Source organism: Musa acuminata, chromosome BXJ2-10 (genome assembly GCF_036884655.1).
Source record: "Musa acuminata AAA Group cultivar baxijiao chromosome BXJ2-10, Cavendish_Baxijiao_AAA, whole genome shotgun sequence".
Classification (NCBI taxonomy): Eukaryota; Viridiplantae; Streptophyta; class Magnoliopsida; order Zingiberales; family Musaceae; genus Musa; species Musa acuminata.
In genome coordinates this window covers 37,222,120-37,242,712 of record NC_088347.1, presented here as the reverse complement: position 1 = coordinate 37,242,712, position 20,593 = coordinate 37,222,120, and the positions used below count along the sequence as shown (strand labels likewise).

Genomic DNA, 20,593 nt, shown 5'->3' with positions numbered 1-20,593 from the left:
GATATGGAGTCAAACCCGCTACAACTGCATCACGGATCCAATTATATGTATTCGGCTTTTAAAAAGATTAATTTAGCTTACCATTAATGATTCAAACATTATCACTTTTGTTGTTATTATGATTGTTTGCACTTGCAGCTTATATTGACAAATTCTCGATCTATTTTATGCCAGTGAAACTTCTTAATAAAAATATATATTTTTTTCATCAGTGATGCATATAGCTGAAGTTACATATAAATTTATTTACTGAAACAAGTGAAGTCACCCTTTTTATTTTTATCAGGCACTATTTCATTTATAAATCATAATCCAAACCTAAGATAATGGTTACATACCTAATATAACATAACATATGAATCTGTATAAGTGAAACCATAAATGAATCAGTAATTACCTCATACAAATGAATGTGGTTGACAAAATGGATCAGCTTTATTTTGATGAAGTGTTTGGTTCAACAAATCTCTTAGTTTTTTTATCTTGTCTACCTTTCTACAATTTCCCTTTTCAAACACAACAAAAAATTTCAACAATCAACAAAACCCCAAATGATACAAAGGTGATGAACAATTGTAGCTTATTTCCAAACTCCAAAATGGATTCAAAAATCTTAATGCATTTAGTTAGGTATAACTAGTCTTTATCGGTTTACACCATAATTAAGTTGAACCAACCAGATGGTCCGTCCATTGCCAATCAACGAGTGATTTAATTCTAATTTTTTGGTTCAAAAAATATATAGACGAAAATGATAAGTTTTAAAAGAATTGATGTTCAAATCAAATGAAGCTTAAATAAAGATGATGAAATAGAACTAAGAGATCATCCACGAGGACAATGATCTCCTATTAAACATATCAACTTAATGGATGATTGGATTGTCCAATAGATTAAATATTTATAATTTTACATAATTTTATATCAATCTTTTTGTTATAACATTACACATTTACACTCATTATAGTCTTATATCTTTTTTTCAAAATTTAAAAATAAAATTATATTTTTTTATTATAAATATTTAATTAAAAAAAACAGTTCAAACTAGAATCCAAATCGATCAAACTGGAATCGACCCTTGCTGGTTCGATTTTGATTCTGAATTTTGCCAAACTAAAATTAATAATTATTTACTTAGGATAGATATAATCTTACTGAGATAGAAGCCACTCTCTTGGCAATTTAAGGCTTGTTCATAGCTTAAAAACACATCACACTACTTATATTTAAATTATCAAATCTTATATTTGCTACATTAGTTAGTTACAATAGAAAGAGATTTGAATGTTTTAAATTTGACTACATATGTTTTCTTACAAAGAGCATGCATAAATAGTTCGTATATTTTATGGCTTTTGTTATTATTGTGATTGTTTGCACTTGTTGGTTTTGTTATCAAATTCTCGCTGATTTAGATTATGCCAGCGAAGATTCTCAATAAAGAATAATAATAATTTGTTTAGTAAAGTTCTTTACTATAGCGGAAGCAATTGAAGTAACCGGGCGCCCGATAACTGGGCCGGGCAAGCGAGTTCAACCCGGTTCGTCCCAGGCGCCCGCTTGATTCAGGCTTTGTCGAGCCCGAGTCAAGTTAATTTGGATCAGTGGTTCGATTGAACCAGAAGAGAACGGCGTCCTCAAATAAGCACCCGTGCCCTAAATGGAGCGGTGAAACTGTCTCCTTCTCCACGGCCACTGCAACTGCGGCGTGTTCCTTGGCGAAAGCCGGCAGCGGCGGCGGCGGCATTTTCCTCCGTCGAGCTCTTATCGCTGCGGCGGTTTCCTCGGCGAACGGTTGATGCTGCGGCTTCCTCTCCGTCGGCGAACGGTGACAGCGCCCGGTATCTCTCTCATAATCCTTCTCCTCCTCCTCTTCCTCCTTCGCCGTCGCACAATCCCTTCTCCTCCCTCTTCCCCCGTTTATCGCAGCCCACCGCCCCCCCACCTCGTCGCAACCCCATTTCCCCGATCCCTCCTTCCCCTTCCCCCTTTCGCCACAGCTCTCCCGCTTCCCCGACACCATCCTCCTCCCTCCTACCTCTTTCCCCCGTTCATCGCAGCCCCCCGCCCCTCTTCCTTGGTCCCTCCCCCCTCCTCCACTTCATCACAGCCCCCGCCCCCCGACGACCCCGGCAGCCACCTTCACCTTCCTCCGACTCCTCCGACCCCAACAGTCCCTTCTCCATTTTCCTACTCCGGCTCCGACAGCCCCCTCTCCATTATCCTGCTCCGGCCCCGACAGCTCCCATCTCCATTTTCCTACTCCAGCCCCGACAGCCCCCATCTCCCTCGTCTACACTCCTCTTCGCCTTCTCTATACATCTTCCCCTTCCCTTTCCTACTCCCTGATAGTTACCCGCTACCCTCACAACAAGCAGTCAGCAGCATGTCATAAGCATTTACTTTAAAGAAATAGCATGTCGCTGTATGCAAGTTAAATACTGTTGTTAAGATAGACGGCAGGAGAAGCGATGCTTTTAGAGAGAACAAAGAGGATTGGTGAAGTCTTAGTGACAAAAAAGCATGGAAAGGTTAGAAAAAGAGATAGCAGAGACAATAATCGGGTCACTGTGCAAAGAAAATCATAATCATTTGTCAATAGAAACATGCAAAAGTCTGACTATTCCTCATGTGAAGCATTTTAATTAAAAATATACCTAAGATAATACTAATCTAACTAGGTTTCCCAAAAGAAACTATCTCAACAGCAACTATTTATTTTGATGAAGTGTTTGGTTCATCAAACCTCTTAGTTTTCTTATCATGTTTACTGCATTGTAGTTTCCTTTTCAAGCAACAACACAAAACCCCAAATGATACAAAGGACTCAGACTCACCCTAAAGCACAACTTGAGTAAACAACTAGATTTTAACTTGATTTCCAAACCCTAAAATCTCAATGTATTTGGTCAGGTATAAACTTACACCTTTATGTCAGCATAGTTTGTTCTCTGCCGTAGTGCTGAAAGCAACTATCTTCGCTACTTGAGGCTTGTTCATACCTCAAAACACACAGTCATGCTTATATTTGGATTGTCAAATCTTGTATTCGCTGGTTTTGTTGGTGATTGAAGGAGATTTTACTGGTAACGATAGAAAGATATTTTAATGCTCTTAATTTAACTACAGATATTTTCTTACACAGAGTTCAAAGATACAAAAGATCCATATGGATGATGATAAATAGTTTGGACCTCATGGCTTTTGTTACCATTGTGGTCGTTTGTACTTGTTGGTTTTATTGGCATATTCTCACTGATCTGAACCAAATTCATCATAGGCCCAGAAAGATTATTGAATATGAGCTACATTGGTTGTATATCTATTTTTTAAATGTCGTGTGATTCAAGTTAGATCGCCTTAGTTCTATCTAACCTAAACACTAGGTGCTTGGCTCTTGCCTAATCGCTCGGGTGAGGCGAGGCCTGAGCACCATGTCGTGCACATCATGCGGGCGTTTTCACTCGTGCGACGCTTAGGCGAGCACCGGTTGGGCGCTGGGCAGCCCACTCACACGCCCGAGTGGTGTTGCACCTAAATTGAACCCCTGTTGGGTCCATTAAGACAAGCAATTTAATCCCCACCCTCGTGTGACTCACCTCCTTTGCAATGTTTCTTCCCCTCTCCTATTGGAGAGACCTAGGCATCCTCAGTTCCTACTCCCTATCTTGCGTAAGTGCAATATCTAGGTTTAACATCCTGCTCCCTACATTTTAAAAAATTACATTGGCATCCCTAGAGTTACAAAAGTACAATATCTAGGTTTATTTACTCTAACTTGTCATTTTTACCAACAAAAATATGAAAATAAAAGGAAAAACGGTAATTTTAATATTTCATTTAGTTGTAGCCGATGAAGTCGGTGGTTGTGGACGACGGTGTCACTAGGGCCGTGGGTGGCTGTTGTGGGTAAGGAGTGCGACGGCGAGAGGTAATAGCCGCTTTGCATCTACATCGGCGTCAAAGGGTGTCGCTCGGCAACTGCATCGATGTCGACGCTGAGCAGTGCCGCTTGACGTTTGCATCAGTAGCCCTCTCGTCGCTCGACAACTACATCGACGCTGATTTAGATGCATCTGCATCTGCGTCGATGTAGTTGTTGAGCGATGAAAGGGTCAATATAAATGTCGAAGGGTACCGCTCGGCAACTGCGTCGATGTTGACGCTAAGCGGCGCCGCTTGACATTTGCATCAATGGCCCTCTCGTCGATCGACAACTACATCAGATATAGAGCGGCCTTTACCTCTCGTTGCTGCTCTCCTCATCCATAATAGTCACCCGTGGCACCCAGCGGAGCTGTCGTCTGGCACCACCAATGTTGTTTGCCGCTACAAATTGGAATGTTAAAATAATCTTTTTGCCTTTTGTTTTCGTATTTTCGTTAGTAAAACCGATGATGTAATGGTAAATGGGCTTAGATGTTTCACTTTCGTAATTATAGAGATGTCAATATAACCTTTTAAAATGTAGGGACGAGGATGCTAAAGGTGGCTAACTACGTGGGGTAATCTGTAATGAGTCCCTGATGCATAATATCTGACCGTGCCTATACACATTGGAATACATGCTATTTTATTTAATCTTTTGATCCTTTATTAATTTCTTGTTGCTTGCCGCATAAGTCGGTTCTCAAACGGTTATGAACATCAAATAATTTTGTAATATGAATCGATACCTATTTGTTGCTTAGACATAATAATATGCATACTTTAGTCATCAGATGGAACCACACATGGGAGCATAGCTCATGTTTCTTGTCTATTTTTTGCCCTTCGGATAACTTCGTCACATGCATGCTGGTTCTGGCGTCTTGCTTTGAACCACAGTAATGAAATGTTGGACCCCTTTTCACACGTATTTACTAATTACACATAGAGAATGCATTTATATATTCAATTTTGAGGCTAAGGGGTGCCATCATTAATGGGATTTGGAGAGGGCACTTAGGTACTAGAAGCTATTAGGAGCTGTCACTGTATCTTCATGCTCTGCTCATTACATCGAAGCTCTTAGTTCTTTTTTGTTGCGCATGGCTATGGATTTCTTTATCCATAGACGTGATTTTATATTTTGCTGTGCCTTTTTTCTCATTTTCATTTCTTCGCAATGAGATGGTAGATATGTGCCTTGGCAGTCATAATAAACTGTGGTTTCATTTTTACATTGTTGAAACCTTAGTCATTTTGGTATTCAAAATAAATTTATCTGACATTTCAAATTTCCTATGACATGAATTATCTTGTTTTGTTCTTGAACATTGGTACAGTTGTTGTAGTAGAAATATAGCTCTGAGTAAAACTTGAACAAAACAAAATTAGGCAAGGCATTTCTAGAAAACTATCTTCAAGATAGATAATTTTCCCACTACAATGCAGATGGCTTCACAGAAATTCTATCTCTAAGGATACAATGCCTATTACCTGAAATAATCAAGATTGCACTTCTTGATTACTTGAAGAATCAAAACTCAACTAGAAAATAAACAGAACGGCAGAATTCAGTGCTTTGTTTGCACTAGAATTTTCTTATTGCTTTACTCTTCAATATAGCAGAGTTTATTTAGACATTGAAAGGATGCTAAAACATCCTTTCAGTTATCCTAAGAGTTGTGACTTTTTGAACCATTACAGCACAATAAATGCGTTTTAAAACTGCAAGTAGTTTCCATAACTGTTCCTGACATTTCTTTCCCCTTGTTTTTAGTAAATCCTTATATATATCAATCCCTGACTAATTTACATACGATAAAAATATAAATCATAAAATTACAAATCGAAATCTGTAGTAGGCATAAGGGTAAAATCTGGGATGTATATAGTGCATATCCATAAGTGGACTAACCTTAAACTTTGGACTAAATATAAGGAACCATATTCACAAAATATACGAATTTGGAATTCTAAATTTGGCAAACCTTTTTTGGACTTTGCTCTGAATCCTGACTTACCCAGTACTTGTTGGATCGTACTGGTATGATCCGTAAGAAGCAGCCTCTTACTTCTCTATTGGCAAAGTTAGACTCATTAAGAGTGTCCACAATCATTGTAACTTATACTGGAGGTCATAAAAAATAATTTTGGCTAATATTTATCTAAATTCGCTTAACTTGATCGTTATCTAGATTCTAGATACTGTGGTCAAACATGGTGCTCAGTCTTATAAATTTTCTTATATTAAAACATTTCCAATGATGTGTATTTAGTGGCAAGTGACAATTAATTTCCAGCCCTCGGATATGAGTTGGTTTAGAACTGACCTAATAATATAAATTTTATCAATCTCAAATGTTCAATGTTGCGAAAATGCATGCATATCGTGTATGCATGCGCATTTACTTTAAAGAAATAAGAAGTTGCAGAATGCAAGTTAAATACTGTTGTTAAGCTAGACAGCAAAAGTGCTGCTTTTAGATAGAGCAAAGAGAACTGGGGAAGTCCTAAAAAAATAAAACGCATGGAAAAGATAGAACAAGAGATAGCAGAGCCAATAATTGGGTCACTGGTCAAAGAAAACTATACTTATTTGTTAATAGAATCATACACTAGCCTGACTATTCCTCATGTGAAGCATTATAATTCAAAATACATCTCAGTAGTACTAATCTTACCAGGTTTCCCAAAAGAAGCTCTCTCAACAGCAACTGCTTATTTTGATGAAGTGTTTGGTTCATCAAGCCTCTTAGTTTTCTTATACTGTCCACTGCTTTGTCTTTACAGGCCATACCTGAAAATTTCAACACAAAACCCCAAATGCTCCAAAGGACCTGACTCACACTAAGGTACAAGCTGAGTAAACAACTAGAATTTGATGTGATCTCCAAACCCCAAAATAGACCCAAAATCTCAATGTATTTGGTTAGGTATAACCTTACACCTTTATGTCAACATAGTGTGTTCTCTGCTGTAGTGCTGAAAGCAACTATCTTCACTACTTGAGACTTGTTCGTGCCTCAAAACACACAGACCTGCTTACATTTGAATTGTCAAATCTTGTATTTGCTGGTTTAGTTGGAGATTTGAAGGGGACTTTACTGGTACCAATAGAAAGAGATTTGAATGCTCTTAATTTAACTACAGATATTTTCTTACACAGAGTTCAATGATGCAAAAGATCCATATGGCTGACCCTGAATAGTTTGGACATCATGGCTTTTGTAATTCTTGTGGTTGTTTGTACGTGCTGGTTTTATTGGCAACTCACTGATCTTGGCTTTTTCTCTTCATTTATGATATGTAGCTGAGGCTACATATAATGTTTTTACTGTAGTTGAAGTTGTTTACATGAGCATGTTTCTCATAAATTAAGTTCCTTTATCAGCATAGAGCCAAATAAACTGTAGCATTTCTTGATTGAGGCTGTTTTCTTATCCCTTTATTCATTTTTCAGAAAATTTATTGCCTTTCTCTGGTCTTCCAGCTATGTTGTTTTCTTTTGTCGAGTTGCACATCTTCATCAGCAATGCATTTTTTAGCATGTTGAACCTCACAAATTACTGTTATTGATTAATTAAACAGTGTCTTTTCTACTTACCAGTTTTGCTAGACTTATAACTAGATCATCTCTTGGCATTCTTGATGAAATGGATCAATTACTCTGGAAGTGCTGATTTGAAATGTTTCAGGTTTTAGTCGTCGGACATTAGTGAATCCGATGTTAGAGAAAACATTATTAATATTCCAGTTATTCTGAATTCTGTAGTACCCTTTGCAAGTTATTGATGTTCAACCTATTAGTATAAACATGAGTATACTCTTATATATTTGATGAAAATACTATTTATATGGTTTTTAATTTGCTACAGGGATATAGGACGCTTGGTAGTGTCTAAACCCACCAACTACAATAGAAAAATAAGTGGAATTTAGTGTCAGTGCGCAGGTGTTATTTGAAGCCATTATTTCAGTGGTGGAGAATTGCTTGGATGTGAGCATGAGAATGGGTAACTAATCATAGGTACACTTTGTCAACTCGCAAACACCATTCAGAGACTTATCTCTGAAAGAAATGGCTGATTGGAACTGAATGCATGTGGATTAACATGAGTGGTGGAGGAATGTTGTCTGAGACAGATGATTAGTTGAAAGTTTTCAACATCCTTGATTTGAGGCAGAGGAGGAATTTGGATTGGAGAGGGCCGAAATAAGACTACTTTTCTTGTATTTTTCTGCAAACAGTACGTGATACTGACTCAAAAGACAATGTTTTTGGTGCAGAAGAGGCTCTTTTGCCTTCTCTCGTGTAACAAGCCCACCATCCATCTTTCCTCCTATCAACTCTGCAGTCTCTTTAGCTTTTCCACTCCTGAAGACCACAGTTCAAGTCCTTCCATTGAGTTCTTTAAGCAGAGCGGTTGGAGTGATGCACAAGTTATGAAGCTTACCAAGAGGTCACCCCAGTTGCTGCATGCTAATGTAGAGACTGCCCTGAAGCCCAGGATGAGATCTTTGCAGGACATGGGATTTTCTGACACTGAAATAGTTCAGCTGGTTTCCATATGTCCTCATGCGCTCCTATTTCGTGACATCAAACCGAGGATCAACTTCTGGAGGTCACTATTAGGTTCGAATGAGAGGCTTCTGAAAGCCTGCAAGAGGAACATGTTTATTCTTAGTTATAACATTGCTCGGACGATAGAACCCAATATATCTCTCTTGAGGGAACATGGCATCAGTGACAAGCGTATCATGCATATGGTGGCGACATTGCCAGGCTGTTTTGGTCGACTAGACAAATTAAAGGAGGTTATCAAATATATTGAGGAATTGGGTGTCCCACGTGACTCTGGAGTATATATGTGTGCACTTCGTGTAGTCATGAGCGTGAACAAATCTAGTTTTGATGCTATCAGTGCGACTCTGATGAGCTTTGGGTGTTCCCAGCCTGACATCGTTGCTGCATTCAGGAAGTGCCCATACATTTGGGCACTCTCAAAGAAGACCATATGTGACAAGATGACATTCCTGATGAAGGAAGCTGGTTTTGAGCTGACATCTGTCATTCGCCGTCCCGTGATTCTTACACTCAGTTTGGATAAGAGGCTGAGACCTCGATATGAGGTTATGAATTTTCTTAAGCAGAATAAATTGCTGGATGAAGGACATAGTCTACTATCCTTCATACTACTATCTGAGGAGAAGTTCAGAAAGAAATATCTTTTCCGGCACAAGGAGAAATTTACTTCTCTCTATGATTCCTATGTTGCCGCTGTGCAGGGAATGCCACACGTTGTTACTTGAAATTTAAATTTTAATTTAAAATGATCAAGTTCATACTGACTGCACTATTTAATCATCTCAAATTTTGTGACATTATAAATTCTCCAGGAGTTTCTTGTTGTAGAACATTCATGATGATTTTGAGATTCTTTTATTTATTTATTTATTTATTTATTTTACAACAAATTTTACTGATTGCGCTATTAAATCATCTTAAATTTGTGACAATTTAAATTCTCCATAAGGAACTTCTCAAGAGTAAAACATCTTTTTGTGCCACGAACGTCGTCGAATTTTTCGTACCAATGTGAACGGGTACGAGTCATTACTTAAGAAAGGCAGTCAAAATCATTCATTCTCGAGCTTTTATGTTATTTTTTTGGTTAATTGTCATAGCTGAATTGTCATTTAAATGATTGGGATATATTAAAATAGAGTATGGATAAGGATAGAATCATGGATATCATTAAATGCATTTGTATTGAAATTATGGTCTAAGCCTGAAGTTGTCATTGTTTGCATTGGTGCTCGTTACTCCACTTTTCATCATAGTGTCAGCACAAATTCTTCACTAATCTTTCCTTGTGTTTTTCTTGGATTAGTCTTCGGATGTTAGGGTTTTGATTGAGAATAGATGAGGCGGGTGGTTTATTGATCATCTATTTGTTATCATTTATATTCGATGATTCTCCCTACTGATTTTTTCCTCGTGTAAACATACAAATGAGATTGTAACTGTCATAGTACAGGGTTGGCGAGCTTTGACGGTGGCAACGATACTCGCTATAGTCGCAGTGTGGAGGGATCGCTACTACTGAGGGTTGGGAGGCAATGATGAGGGCTGGGAGGTAGCATCGTTGATGGCTCGCTGTAGTTGTTGGGAGGTGATTGTGCGGTTGCGACGATATGGGATGCTAACAACCACGTGATTGGGATGGGCGTTAGCGATCCTGGCCGGGGGCGATGAGGGGTGGTGCACTAGCTAGCGGGGAAGAAGAAGGTTATGGGAGCATCGAGGGTCCTTGCTAAAAACCATAGCCTCTATGCAGCTATGTTTGTAGTGAGAGCAAAGGAGGCGAAGATGACTCACAGGGGAAGTGCAACGGCTATAGCGAAGGGAGGGAAGAAGAAGGGCTCGACTAGGAAGCCGCGACATTCGTTCGACTAGTTAGCAGCGGAGGCTGAGCGAAGATGGGCTCGATTGGGAAGGCTGTTGATATTTTGGGTCTATTTTGGGGTTTGGAGTCATCTTATATAGTTGGGGTTTGGAGTCATCTTATATATTTTGGGTCTATTTTGGGGTTTGGAGTCATCCCAAAATAGACCCAAAATCTCAGTACAAGTTGTGGGTTTCGCTCGCTGGTGGTTCATCCATCTACACTACCTTCCTTGATCATTAGATTCTTCCAAATGTTCCTCCCAATAGGCTGCTTGCAGTTCGGGGACTTGCTCGCCTCTTACCAACAACAACAGCCTGTGTTATTCTGAGGCTTTTTCCCTGTAACAGTGCTGCTCTTTTCTGCACCTTTCTTTTTTCTTTCTCCCACCCCTTCTCCGCTCCCTTTTGGAACTTTGGGAGTCGAGTGCATGTGCTGCGAAGGTCGTCTATATAAGCACGGTCGGAGAGCCTTTATGGAACACTGAATGAGAGAACAAAAGAGCAATGCCAGTGAGCTAAAGCAGCTAAACAAACACCTTTTCTTCATCTTCCAGGAGGCTGCTGCTTCAGTGGCAGCAACGTCGGTCACAGTCTCACTTCCGTCTTTTGTTTCTCTTCCTTCCCTCTCCTACTTCGAAACTATCTTGTTACGGGTTATATTGTATCCGTCTCCTCTTTCTACCTCGTTATCAGCCGGAAGCAAGCATCATGGGAGATTACATCTGTGGCTTCCTGTGTGGCGGCCACCAGTACGCAAACAGGAAGCAGTTGCAGACGGTGGAGCTCAAGGTCAGGATGGACTGCGAGGGCTGTGAACTCAAAGTCAGGAATGCCATCTCCTCCGTCACAGGTGAAAGTCCTCTTCTTCTCCCATACCGATGGCTTGACACTCGTCTTCTCCTGATCCACACCTCATGGCCTTGATATAGGAGTTCAGTCGGTGGACATCAACAGAAAGCAGAATAAAGTGACTGTGACTGGCTACGTTGAGCAACACAAAGTCCTGAAGAAGGTTCGATCCACGGGCAAGAGAGTTGAGATCTGGCCTTATGTTCCCTACAACCTTGTCACTCACCCTCACGGTGCTCAGATCTATGACAAGAAGGCACCCCCCGGGTATGTCAGGAATGTGGAGGTGGTCACTGTGTCCAGCCAACCACTCAGACAAGATGACCTGCTTACCAACTTGTTCAGTGATGACAATCCAAATGCCTGCTCCATCATGTGAAGAAACTCAGATCTATATGTTTCTAAGTAGAATGAGGGTGATGTTCTTTCTTCTCTGTGGCTTTGCATGGGAGTGGGTGTTATCAAGTAGTATGAATGTGGAGTCATATAGTATTATTATATGTAAGCCAAATCTCACTTGTGAAACCAGTTAGCGATGAGATGAGGTTCAAGTCTTTATGGGCATCTATCTCTGTAACTGAAGCCATGCTCGCTTGCAAATGATCGCTACAGGGGCCATACGAATCATGAATACTGCTGCCTTCTTCTGAACAAGCGCAAGCATAGAGAGGGATGGAAGTGCGAGCGAGGAGATTTAAGGACATAAAAGGCTCATCTTTTGCTTACCCACTAACACAACTCGAGTGAGATGAAGGCATAATAGCCTTTCTTGTAGCTATAAGTTTCATAACCATTATAAGAGGCATTCGACATATCTTCTCTCAAAAAAGAGTGCTTTTCATGATCAAGAAGACAACGACAAAGTGACCATCAGAAATCATTGTTGCCAGAATGACTGTAGTAACAACGAACGATGACACTTTTTATCGAGCCAACTTGTAGGTAAATTTGAAAACCGGAGGGAAGAACAGTACTGATTCAACGCTCCAAAGCGACCACATTGTTAAGGTGGAAACTTTATGGGTTGTGCTACAGAAGAAATATACTTCATGGGTGATTGAAGTGCAGAAACCATGGAGCTTTGGGCTTTCCTCTTTACATGGAGAATAAATTCCATTCCTGGCACCCAACAGTAGGGCATGTGCTGATCGAGAGGAATCAAACTCTTGGGCCCGAGTAAACAGAATGACAGGCAAAGATGCGAAGCTTAAAAGAGAAGGTGTAAAGATCTTTTAGTGCTACCTCCAAAATGATTGTGATGTGGTCCTCAGATCACACTTGTGTTTCCCGGACTGTTGCAGAACTCAGGCGACTCTACTCTTTGAATGTTGAGAGAGATTGCGCGAGCACCATTCTATTTCATCATCAACCATGGACGAACCACCGCAGAGAAGTTTTACTTACATCGACGAGGATTATGTGTTCTGTTTTCTCCTTTGTAGACACGCTGTGTGAGTGTCTGATGCACATGAGGTTCATCCCGGTAGAGACCTATCCTGGTAATGAAAGATGACTTGATTGTTCTTCCTACATCTAATGTGGAAGAGTACCAAAGATGACTTTATTCTATCCTATCCAAAACTGATAGCTGCTTGTGTTCTTGCCTGGAAAGAAACAACATGTTACACATTTCAGGGACATTATGGAGCACCAATTTCTCATCAAAGAAAAGGTTTCATTCAGAAAATTCTCTTTTACCGGCGGAGATTTGGTTGTTGACTGTTCATCGTTCTTGTTTTACTATCTTTTCAAGAATACAAGTTTGGTGAGGAAAACAATTCTTGATACATGATATCAATGGATATTAATTGCATGCGCTGAGATCTCCAATGAAACTTACTCCTTAGTGGTGTGACTCATCTCATAAAAGAAATGCAAGCAGATTGACCAAATATTGCATGATTAACATGCCTTAAACGTAAATCATATGGATCGTAAGCCCCTTCCTCCTCTTCACTCACTCGGCATGCAACCTCTCTATTCCCCTCTTCACACCGTCTTGTTTCCCCATGCAGGCTCCCGGGTGACTATGGGTTCGACCCACCAGGCCTGGGGAAGGACCCAGCGTTCCTCAAGTGGTACCGAGAGCGATGGCGGCGGCGGTGGGTGTCTTCATCGGGCAGGCGTGGAGCGGCGTGCCTTGGTTCGAGGCGGGTGCCGACCTCGGCGCCATCGCGCCCTTCTCCTTCGGCTCCCTCCTCGGCATGCAGCTCATCTTCATGGGACGGGTGGAGTCGAAGCGGTGGGTGGACTTCTTCAACCCGGAGTCGCAGTCGGTGGAATGGGCTACCCCTTGGTATCGCACGGCCGAGAACTTTGCCAACGCCACCGGCGCGCAGGGCTACCCGGGGGGCAAGTTCTTCGACCCCCTGTGCTTCGCCGGCACGCTCAGGGACGGCGTGTATGTGCCAGACGTCGAGAAGCTCGAGCGGCTCAAGGTGGCGGAGATTAAGCACGCACGGATTGCTATGCTTGCCATGCTCGTCTTCTACTTCGAGGCTGGCCAAAGCAAGACTCCACTTGGAGCACTGGGCGTGTGATCGTCCATACGTATGCACACGCATGCTTTCCTTGATGCATAGTAAGATCCTTAAGCAGTTGACTACCTGATATTTTCATGCAAACTCTTTATACATACATACATACATATATACATACATACATACATACATAGTGCAAACACTAGAATAGTTCTACAAGATGGCGAGAAGCTATTTTTATAAGCAAAAACAGGAAGAAAAGGATTACTACTGGCACGCGAATGCTTCTCATCTTTCATTTCATTCGCCACATTAGCGACGCCACGCGATGCTCGATCTCACTCATCCCACCAGCTCTGCCATCACACTAGCCGAGTGAAGTCTCGAGCGCTGTAGTAGAGCATCATGAGCTCGTCGATCGCTCTCCGATCATCTTCGAGCACACAATTCCCCGATAAATCGAGTTCAAACTCCCCACTACCATCCCCGTTCTGCAACTCGGCTCTCGAGCATTTCTCCCTCGAGTTGTCGCCGAACTCGCACTTCCTCTTGTCGTCGTTCCTGCGGCCGTCCGGGCCCTTCTCGGCCGCAGAATTGCCGGCCGCTTCATCTTCGGGAATGGGGGAGATCCTGAGGGAGCGGTTGGCGAGCTGCAGGAGAGCTTCTTCCTGGTTCACCATCTTCGACCACACCTCGCTCTCCTTGGCGGTCATCTTGTTCTGCAACCTCTTCGACTGCCAGACCAGATTCCTCATGTGGCCCAGGTTTGGACTCATGTGCTTGATGACGGCGGTCAGTAGGCTCAACTTCCAAGCCTTCTTGAGGTCATGCGGCTTCCTGTAGGGCGGAGGCCCCTGAGCGTGGGCCTCGCCTTGCACCCCCCACCATGGCTCCTCCCCGGTCGGCCACCAGGGAGGCGGCAGCCCCCTCTCCAAGGGGAACCTCCGCTGCGGCGGTTCGCAGTGCTGGATGAGCGCGGAGAGGAGCGAGCCGAGCGTGCTGTCCTGTAACATACGCAGGCGATCGATGTAAGAGGTCAGAACCAGTTCGTTCGGTTGGGCGAGCGTGGACTGGGCGATGGCCGCCGGGGCATTGCGGTCGAACGCGACGGAGTCTTTCCACCAGGACTTGAGGTTCTCCGACGACCCTGTCACCGGGTCCCCCCGCTCCGGCACGATGCCGTACACGAACCCACGGGCGCTGCAGTGTTGCATCATCTTGAGCATGCACCGCAGGACCCCGTCCTGGGCTCGGGCCATCGCCCGCCGCCGCGACCGCTCCTTAGCCAGGGGCTCCACCAGAGCACCGGAGAAGCCGCCTTGCTGCTGCCCCCTCCGCTGCTTCAGCTTCGTCAGCAGCAGCTTGTCCTTCCACATCCGCTTCTCGACCTCGGCCACATCGATGATTCCTTCATTCTCGCTGCCATTACCATCGTCGTCGTCCTCCTCCTCGGCGAGAACGACGACAACAGCCTCTTCGATTTGGGTGGTGGCAGCAGTTGGACCATGATTTGGTGGAGCCGAGGGATCCATTGCACCACCATAGAAGGTCACCGTGAAGATGCCTCTGGAGTGCAGTCCGCGATAAGGTAAATCATATAAAGGCGGTTCCGACATGAACTGACAAGAGAACTCATCATTTGGACAGCCCAAAGGTCACCATGGATTTGTTTAAGGAATACGATGCAGAATACGTGCCATTGCTGGACGGATTGGAATCTGAAAGCCAATATTTGTTGACGTTTGCCCGTAGCGTAAACGGATCGGTTGGGGGTGCGTATGGCCAAACCAGTTATGAAGGAGGCATGCATGCGAGACAGATGTCGAGGACCTTACCAATATACGATGATCTGCCATGGAACAAGTGGCTCTCGAGGTCCCCTTGCTGATTGCACCAACGAAGACATGCATGCGACATATCAGAGAACCCCACGTCCCAATAGAGGACATGGAAGACAGACAACGTCTTCATTCCTGTGCCAATGGGTACGGCATGGGAAGTCCCCCACTGCAAATTCTTACCGTGCGATCCAGGGTAAAAAGGGTCGCTGCTGAACCCGTCCATCTCACTCTCCCTTGTAATCTAAACCGTCCATTTAGATAAATTAGTTATTTATTATATTATTATATTTAAAACAGATGGAGAATTAAGATTGAAATGAGAACCGATCCGGTGGCCAAATCCGGTCGGTTGGATTATGAATCTTGATTTATGAAAATCAAAACGGATGATTCCGATTCTAACTCAGATTCAGATTCAGATTCCGATTCCAAGATTTTGGCGGTATATCCATAATGTCGAACGTACATAAAATACCAGGATCATACAACAGCCGAGACAAAGAAAAAAACTTCATAGAGCAATTATCAAGATTCGATGAACAAATATAATAAAGTCAAATACCAGAATCAAACTAGACCCACTACTGTCGAATCCAAACAACTCAAATTCACTTCAAGTACCAGTTTAAAATATAGAGAGAGACCCCTCAAAAAAGGAAAAAAAACTTGCTAGAACAGGCACCTTAAATGCAACACTGCCACCGCCTATCGAGCACCCAGTTCTGCATCGACGCACCAGATACCAAACCTATAGACTCGTAAAGCTGACAAGGATGCATATTAAAATTGTTGCTGACACCAAACAAGACCAATGCAGAATTCTCCTCGGTTCATTTCTTCTTTTGAGCAGCTTTGGTAACCTTGGCTCCAGTAGGATCCTTCTTCTCCACACTCTTGATGACACCAACAGCAACTGTCTGTCTCATGTCTCTGACAGCAAACCTACCCAGAGGTGGGTAGGTAGAAAAAGTCTCGACAACCATTGGCTTTGTAGGAACCATCTTCACGAAACCTGCATCTCCATTCTTGAGGAACTTGGGTTCCTTCTCCAGCTCCTTGCCGGATCGCCTGTCAATCTTAGTCACAAGCTCTGCAAACTTGACAGCAATGTGGGAGGTGTGACAATCGAGGACAGGAGCATAACCATTCCCAATTTGACCTGGATGGTTCATGATGATAACTTGAGATGTGAAGTTGGCAGCCTCCTTTGCCGGGTCATCCTTGGAGTTTGAGGCAACAAAACCACGCTTGAGGTCCTTCACAGCAACGTTCTTGACATTGAAACCAACATTGTCACCAGGAAGAGCCTCCTGGAGAGCCTCATGGTGCATTTCCACAGACTTAACTTCAGTAGTAAGGCCTGTAGGACCAAAGGTAACAACCATACCAGGCTTTAAGGTTCCAGTCTCAACACGACCTACAGGCACGGTTCCAATCCCTCCAATCTTGTAGACATCCTGCAGAGGGAGCCGGAGAGGCTTGTCGGACGGACGTTTGGGCTCTTGGATCATGTCAAGAGCATCCAAAAGAGTTGGGCCTTTGTACCAGTCAAGATTGGTGGATCTCTCAATCATATTATCACCTTCGAAACCAGAAATTGGCACGAATGGGATCTTGTCAGGATTGTAACCAACCTTCTTGAGATAAGATGAGACCTCCTTGACGATTTCATCGTACCGTGCCTTTGAGTATTTAGGTGTAGTGGCATCCATCTATTAGAAACAAAACATATGTTTAGTAAAAAAAATTACCTGAAGACCAAAGAGTTTATCATGCACCTTAAGAAGCAATCATGCAAAAAATCCCACCTTGTTGCAGCAACAAATCATCTGTTTAACACCAAGAGTGAAAGCTAGAAGTGCATGTTCACGAGTCTGTCCATCCTTGGAAATTCCAGCTTCGAAACCACCAGTTGTAGAATCAATAATAAGGACAGCACAATCAGCCTGAGAAGTTCCGGTAATCATGTTCTTGATGAAATCACGATGTCCAGGAGCATCAATGACAGTGCAGTAGTACTTTGTAGTCTCAAACTTCCAAAGGGCAATATCAATAGTGATACCACGCTCACGCTCAGCCTTTAACTTGTCAAGAACCCAGGCATACTTGAATGACCTCTTGTTCATCTCAGCAGCTTCCTTCTCAAACCTCTCAATAACACGCTTATCAATCCCTCCAAGTTTGTAAATCAAATGTCCAGTTGTGGTTGATTTTCCAGAGTCGACATGGCCAATAACCACGATGTTAATGTGAACCTTCTCCTTTCCCATTTCTAATTTCCTATCTCCAATAGACGTAAATCAGCAAGCTTATCATAGTAACAAATACAAAAACGTAGGATGTTTCTGACAGCATTACAAAAATAGGAAAAAAAACTGCTATAAAAGAATAAGATTAAAAAAAACTTTATAGAGATCAGAAGTCCAAAATAAAGTCAAGTATGATAGACTGAGACAACCAATAAATCATGTTCTTAAGCATGAAAAGAAAAAAATTAACTAGACAATTGGAATGCTGCAGCAAAAGGCCAAATAATCAATATGGTGATGACAGGGGAAAATCAAATTTATCAGTGTATGATAAAATGAAAAACCACTTCTATCTTTAGTTCCACTAATGATCTCTAAATATCTACTCTTAACTTTTGCAGTTCCCTTAAATTAGATACAGGTCCAAATGACGCTTGAGATTGTTCAGCTTTCTATATTTTGGAAAGCACTAGAGAAGAGGAAATAGTATATAACAAACATAAACTAAATAGTATAAATCAGTATGCAGCTCCCAGTCCAATCTCAACAAAAACTCAAGGCTGCTATTAAAATAAATACAAATTCAAATGATACATATCTAGAAGCATAGAAAACCAAAATGTCACTATCTTGTGTACACCATTATCCCAAAAAAGGCTTGTTGAATAAAGACATCCAATGTATGTTTGTATTAATGTAAAGCATCATAATACCTCCAACTAAAATGACTGATTGATGTAAAGTGGTATACTAGATAGAACAGTTGAAATGGCCAAACTAATGTGGCAGAATAGCCAACTTGTATCTATCAGATCAGCATTAAACAGGAATATCAGAGCTACTCAAGCTATAATTTGCAAAACCAACAAAAAGGTCCTCCAATTTTAAATATCCAAAAGTTCACAGTCGTTCTATTGAAGTCTGCGACTGCAAATAGCAAGCTACAAGAAAAAAGCACAAGAATCATCAGGCACTCTAAAAGTCATGATCCCTTAACCAAAAACATAAACTAGTGAATAAGATGCTACCATCCAACATCACATCCACTAGCGATCATAAATTTGAATACACCATAACTAGTACAAGTCGATGCTACTTTACCAAGTAAAAGATAATTCACACAACAGAAACAAGAAAACAATTCACATATCATACAGCAGAAAATAATTCATGCACTATAGTAGAAAATAATCCATGCAGGACGTCTAGTAGGAAAATCAACTGCAATGTTTAATTGTGTTTTTTTTGTAAAGAAAAATGTTTCATTTTACTGAACATGAATCTAAGACCTAATCATATATAACACAACCCAAAAATTTAAGCATGGAGGAAATCCATGTAGCAAAGGTGATATAATCACTCCCACATAAATTGATATGATTTATCAGAAATTGTATTGAAAAGAAAGATTAATTACCCTAATCTCAGACATTCAAAAATTAATTGCATACACAAGAGCCATATGTTATGCAGTTTGTTCAAGAGGTATACAGAATAAAATATTAAATAAACAAGAACGGACACTTTCTTTTTTGAGTCGTCCATACATGCCAGCACAGTATACAAGGAAAAACCTTTAGTAGACAATCAGAGAGCCCCTCTCAAAATGCGATAGGCTTGTTAATTTAAAATCGCTCAAATCAACATAATAATGACAACGACAACAACATAGTGACGCAAAATTCGCAGTCAGAAGAGTAAAATCAATGCGAATTACGACCACCACGTTACGTTTTCACCATCTTCAATATGTTTTGACATAATGTGACAGGATCATGTACTCCTAAGACTAAGCACCAATATCTGACAATGTAGCAATCGATCTCTCTTCTGATAACGACACAAAACCCTGCGCAAACACTCAATAACGCGTGGAGCGCCAGGATGCGACATCAAGAACTATAGACATAACACGGTTAATAAACTGCTGACACAAAGAAAACGTACTGAAGTATCATCAACAAAATCAAGCTTTGAATCAATTAGACAACAACCCTCGACAGATTAAAAGAAATCAATCAAACAACAATCATCACGAGAGACTCTTCGACATAGCAAGCACGACAACAAGAGATCAAAGAAGGGGAGCAGAAGAACTTTTACCAAAGAGATCAGAGAAGAGAAGTCCGGCAGAGAGAGAGATCGGCGGCGGCTACAACCACGTCCGTCGCGGTGGGAGGAGGGGAGAGGAGCCCCAGCGATCTATACTTATGGAGGACACGATTACCAAAATGCCCCTAGGGTTCCGCAAAATGTGTGGGGCCAAATATATGATTCCTGGTCCCGAAACAGATGGCGGCGGCTGCGGCGATATGGTTGCCTCAGATCCGGACTCTCGTGATCGGATCTCCGTCGTTGGATTTCGGATTTGCTCTGCAGGAGAAACTTGGTCGAATCTGGACGGTTTGATCCGAAACGGAAGGTCGTAGATCGGTTTAGTATTACGTTATAAGATGTTGGACTCGGTCAGGTCGCGTTGCAACATCAAGAAAGATTAGATTAGTGCTAAAAAAGGGAATGATGATTTGAGGATTCATTTGGCACAGCCTTGTGTTGCTCATGTACCATGAAAGAAAAGATATTATTATTTTTATTTAAATCAATGTAAATTATTATTTTCCAAAAATATGATCACATCATTTATGATATTTTGTTGAGATATAAAAATACTATATACACTATTTAAAAACACTATAAGTGACATCATATCGAACATCTTTCGTTATTATAACTCATAAACTATTATAATATCATATTTTTATACCTGTAGTTAATTTGGTTGAGATTAAAAATTTA

General features: G+C 41.6%; 4 protein-coding genes and 1 long non-coding RNA gene across 7 annotated transcripts; 3 read left to right on the top strand and 2 right to left on the bottom strand.

Annotated features, from left to right (window-relative positions):
- The first annotated feature begins 1,651 nt into the window (after nucleotides 1-1,651).
- Nucleotides 1,652-9,284, top strand: LOC135625553 (uncharacterized). Its single transcript, XR_010492102.1, has 2 exons — nucleotides 1,652-1,844; nucleotides 7,806-9,284. It is a non-coding gene; the product is annotated as an uncharacterized LOC135625553 (long non-coding RNA).
- A 1,800-nt stretch (nucleotides 9,285-11,084) lies between these two features.
- On the top strand, nucleotides 11,085-11,731 carry LOC135625069 (heavy metal-associated isoprenylated plant protein 23-like). The gene is made up of 2 exons (XM_065129361.1): nucleotides 11,085-11,228; nucleotides 11,308-11,731. The coding sequence occupies exons 1-2, from the start codon at nucleotides 11,087-11,089 to the stop codon at nucleotides 11,604-11,606; spliced, it is 441 nt and encodes a 146-aa protein (XP_064985433.1). The 5' UTR covers nucleotides 11,085-11,086; the 3' UTR covers nucleotides 11,607-11,731.
- A 1,571-nt stretch (nucleotides 11,732-13,302) lies between these two features.
- LOC135625844 (chlorophyll a-b binding protein CP24 10A, chloroplastic-like) lies at nucleotides 13,303-13,767 on the top strand. Its single transcript, XM_065130944.1, has one exon. The coding sequence runs from the start codon at nucleotides 13,318-13,320 to the stop codon at nucleotides 13,765-13,767; it is 450 nt and encodes a 149-aa protein (XP_064987016.1). The 5' UTR covers nucleotides 13,303-13,317.
- A 302-nt stretch (nucleotides 13,768-14,069) lies between these two features.
- LOC135625825 (putative ETHYLENE INSENSITIVE 3-like 4 protein) lies at nucleotides 14,070-15,323 on the bottom strand. Its single transcript, XM_065130913.1, has one exon. It carries the CDS (start codon nucleotides 15,321-15,323, stop codon nucleotides 14,070-14,072), a length of 1,254 nt encoding a protein of 417 aa, XP_064986985.1.
- Nucleotides 15,324-16,043: 720 nt separating this feature from the next.
- LOC135625550 (elongation factor 1-alpha-like) lies at nucleotides 16,044-20,034 on the bottom strand. Of its 3 annotated transcripts, none has more exons than XM_065130488.1 (3): nucleotides 19,901-20,034; nucleotides 17,357-17,832; nucleotides 16,044-17,260 (listed from the first exon to the last, which is right to left on the bottom strand). In XM_065130488.1, the coding sequence occupies exons 2-3, from the start codon at nucleotides 17,816-17,818 to the stop codon at nucleotides 16,379-16,381; spliced, it is 1,344 nt and encodes a 447-aa protein (XP_064986560.1). In that variant the 5' UTR covers nucleotides 17,819-17,832; nucleotides 19,901-20,034; the 3' UTR covers nucleotides 16,044-16,378. The 3 variants fall into 3 exon arrangements, with proteins under 3 accessions (XP_064986560.1, XP_064986559.1, XP_064986561.1); XM_065130487.1 differs by having other exon boundaries at nucleotides 17,357-17,828; XM_065130489.1 differs by having other exon boundaries at nucleotides 17,357-17,820.
- Between the last annotated feature and the right edge of the window lie 559 nt (nucleotides 20,035-20,593).

Excerpts from the sequence above, each read along its gene's own strand:
- LOC135625825 (XM_065130913.1), bottom strand. The coding sequence starts at position 15,323 with ATGTCGGAACCGCCTTTATATGATTTACCTTATCGCGGACTGCACTCC.
- LOC135625550 (XM_065130488.1), bottom strand. The coding sequence starts at position 17,818 with ATGGGAAAGGAGAAGGTTCACATTAACATCGTGGTTATTGGCCATGTC. Across the intron at positions 17,261-17,356 it reads TGATTTGTTGCTGCAACAAG|ATGGATGCCACTACACCTAA; the intron begins GTGGGATTTTTT and ends TGTTTCTAATAG.
- LOC135625069 (XM_065129361.1), top strand. The coding sequence starts at position 11,087 with ATGGGAGATTACATCTGTGGCTTCCTGTGTGGCGGCCACCAGTACGCA. Across the intron at positions 11,229-11,307 it reads TGCCATCTCCTCCGTCACAG|GAGTTCAGTCGGTGGACATC; the intron begins GTGAAAGTCCTC and ends GCCTTGATATAG.
- LOC135625844 (XM_065130944.1), top strand. The coding sequence starts at position 13,318 with ATGGCGGCGGCGGTGGGTGTCTTCATCGGGCAGGCGTGGAGCGGCGTG.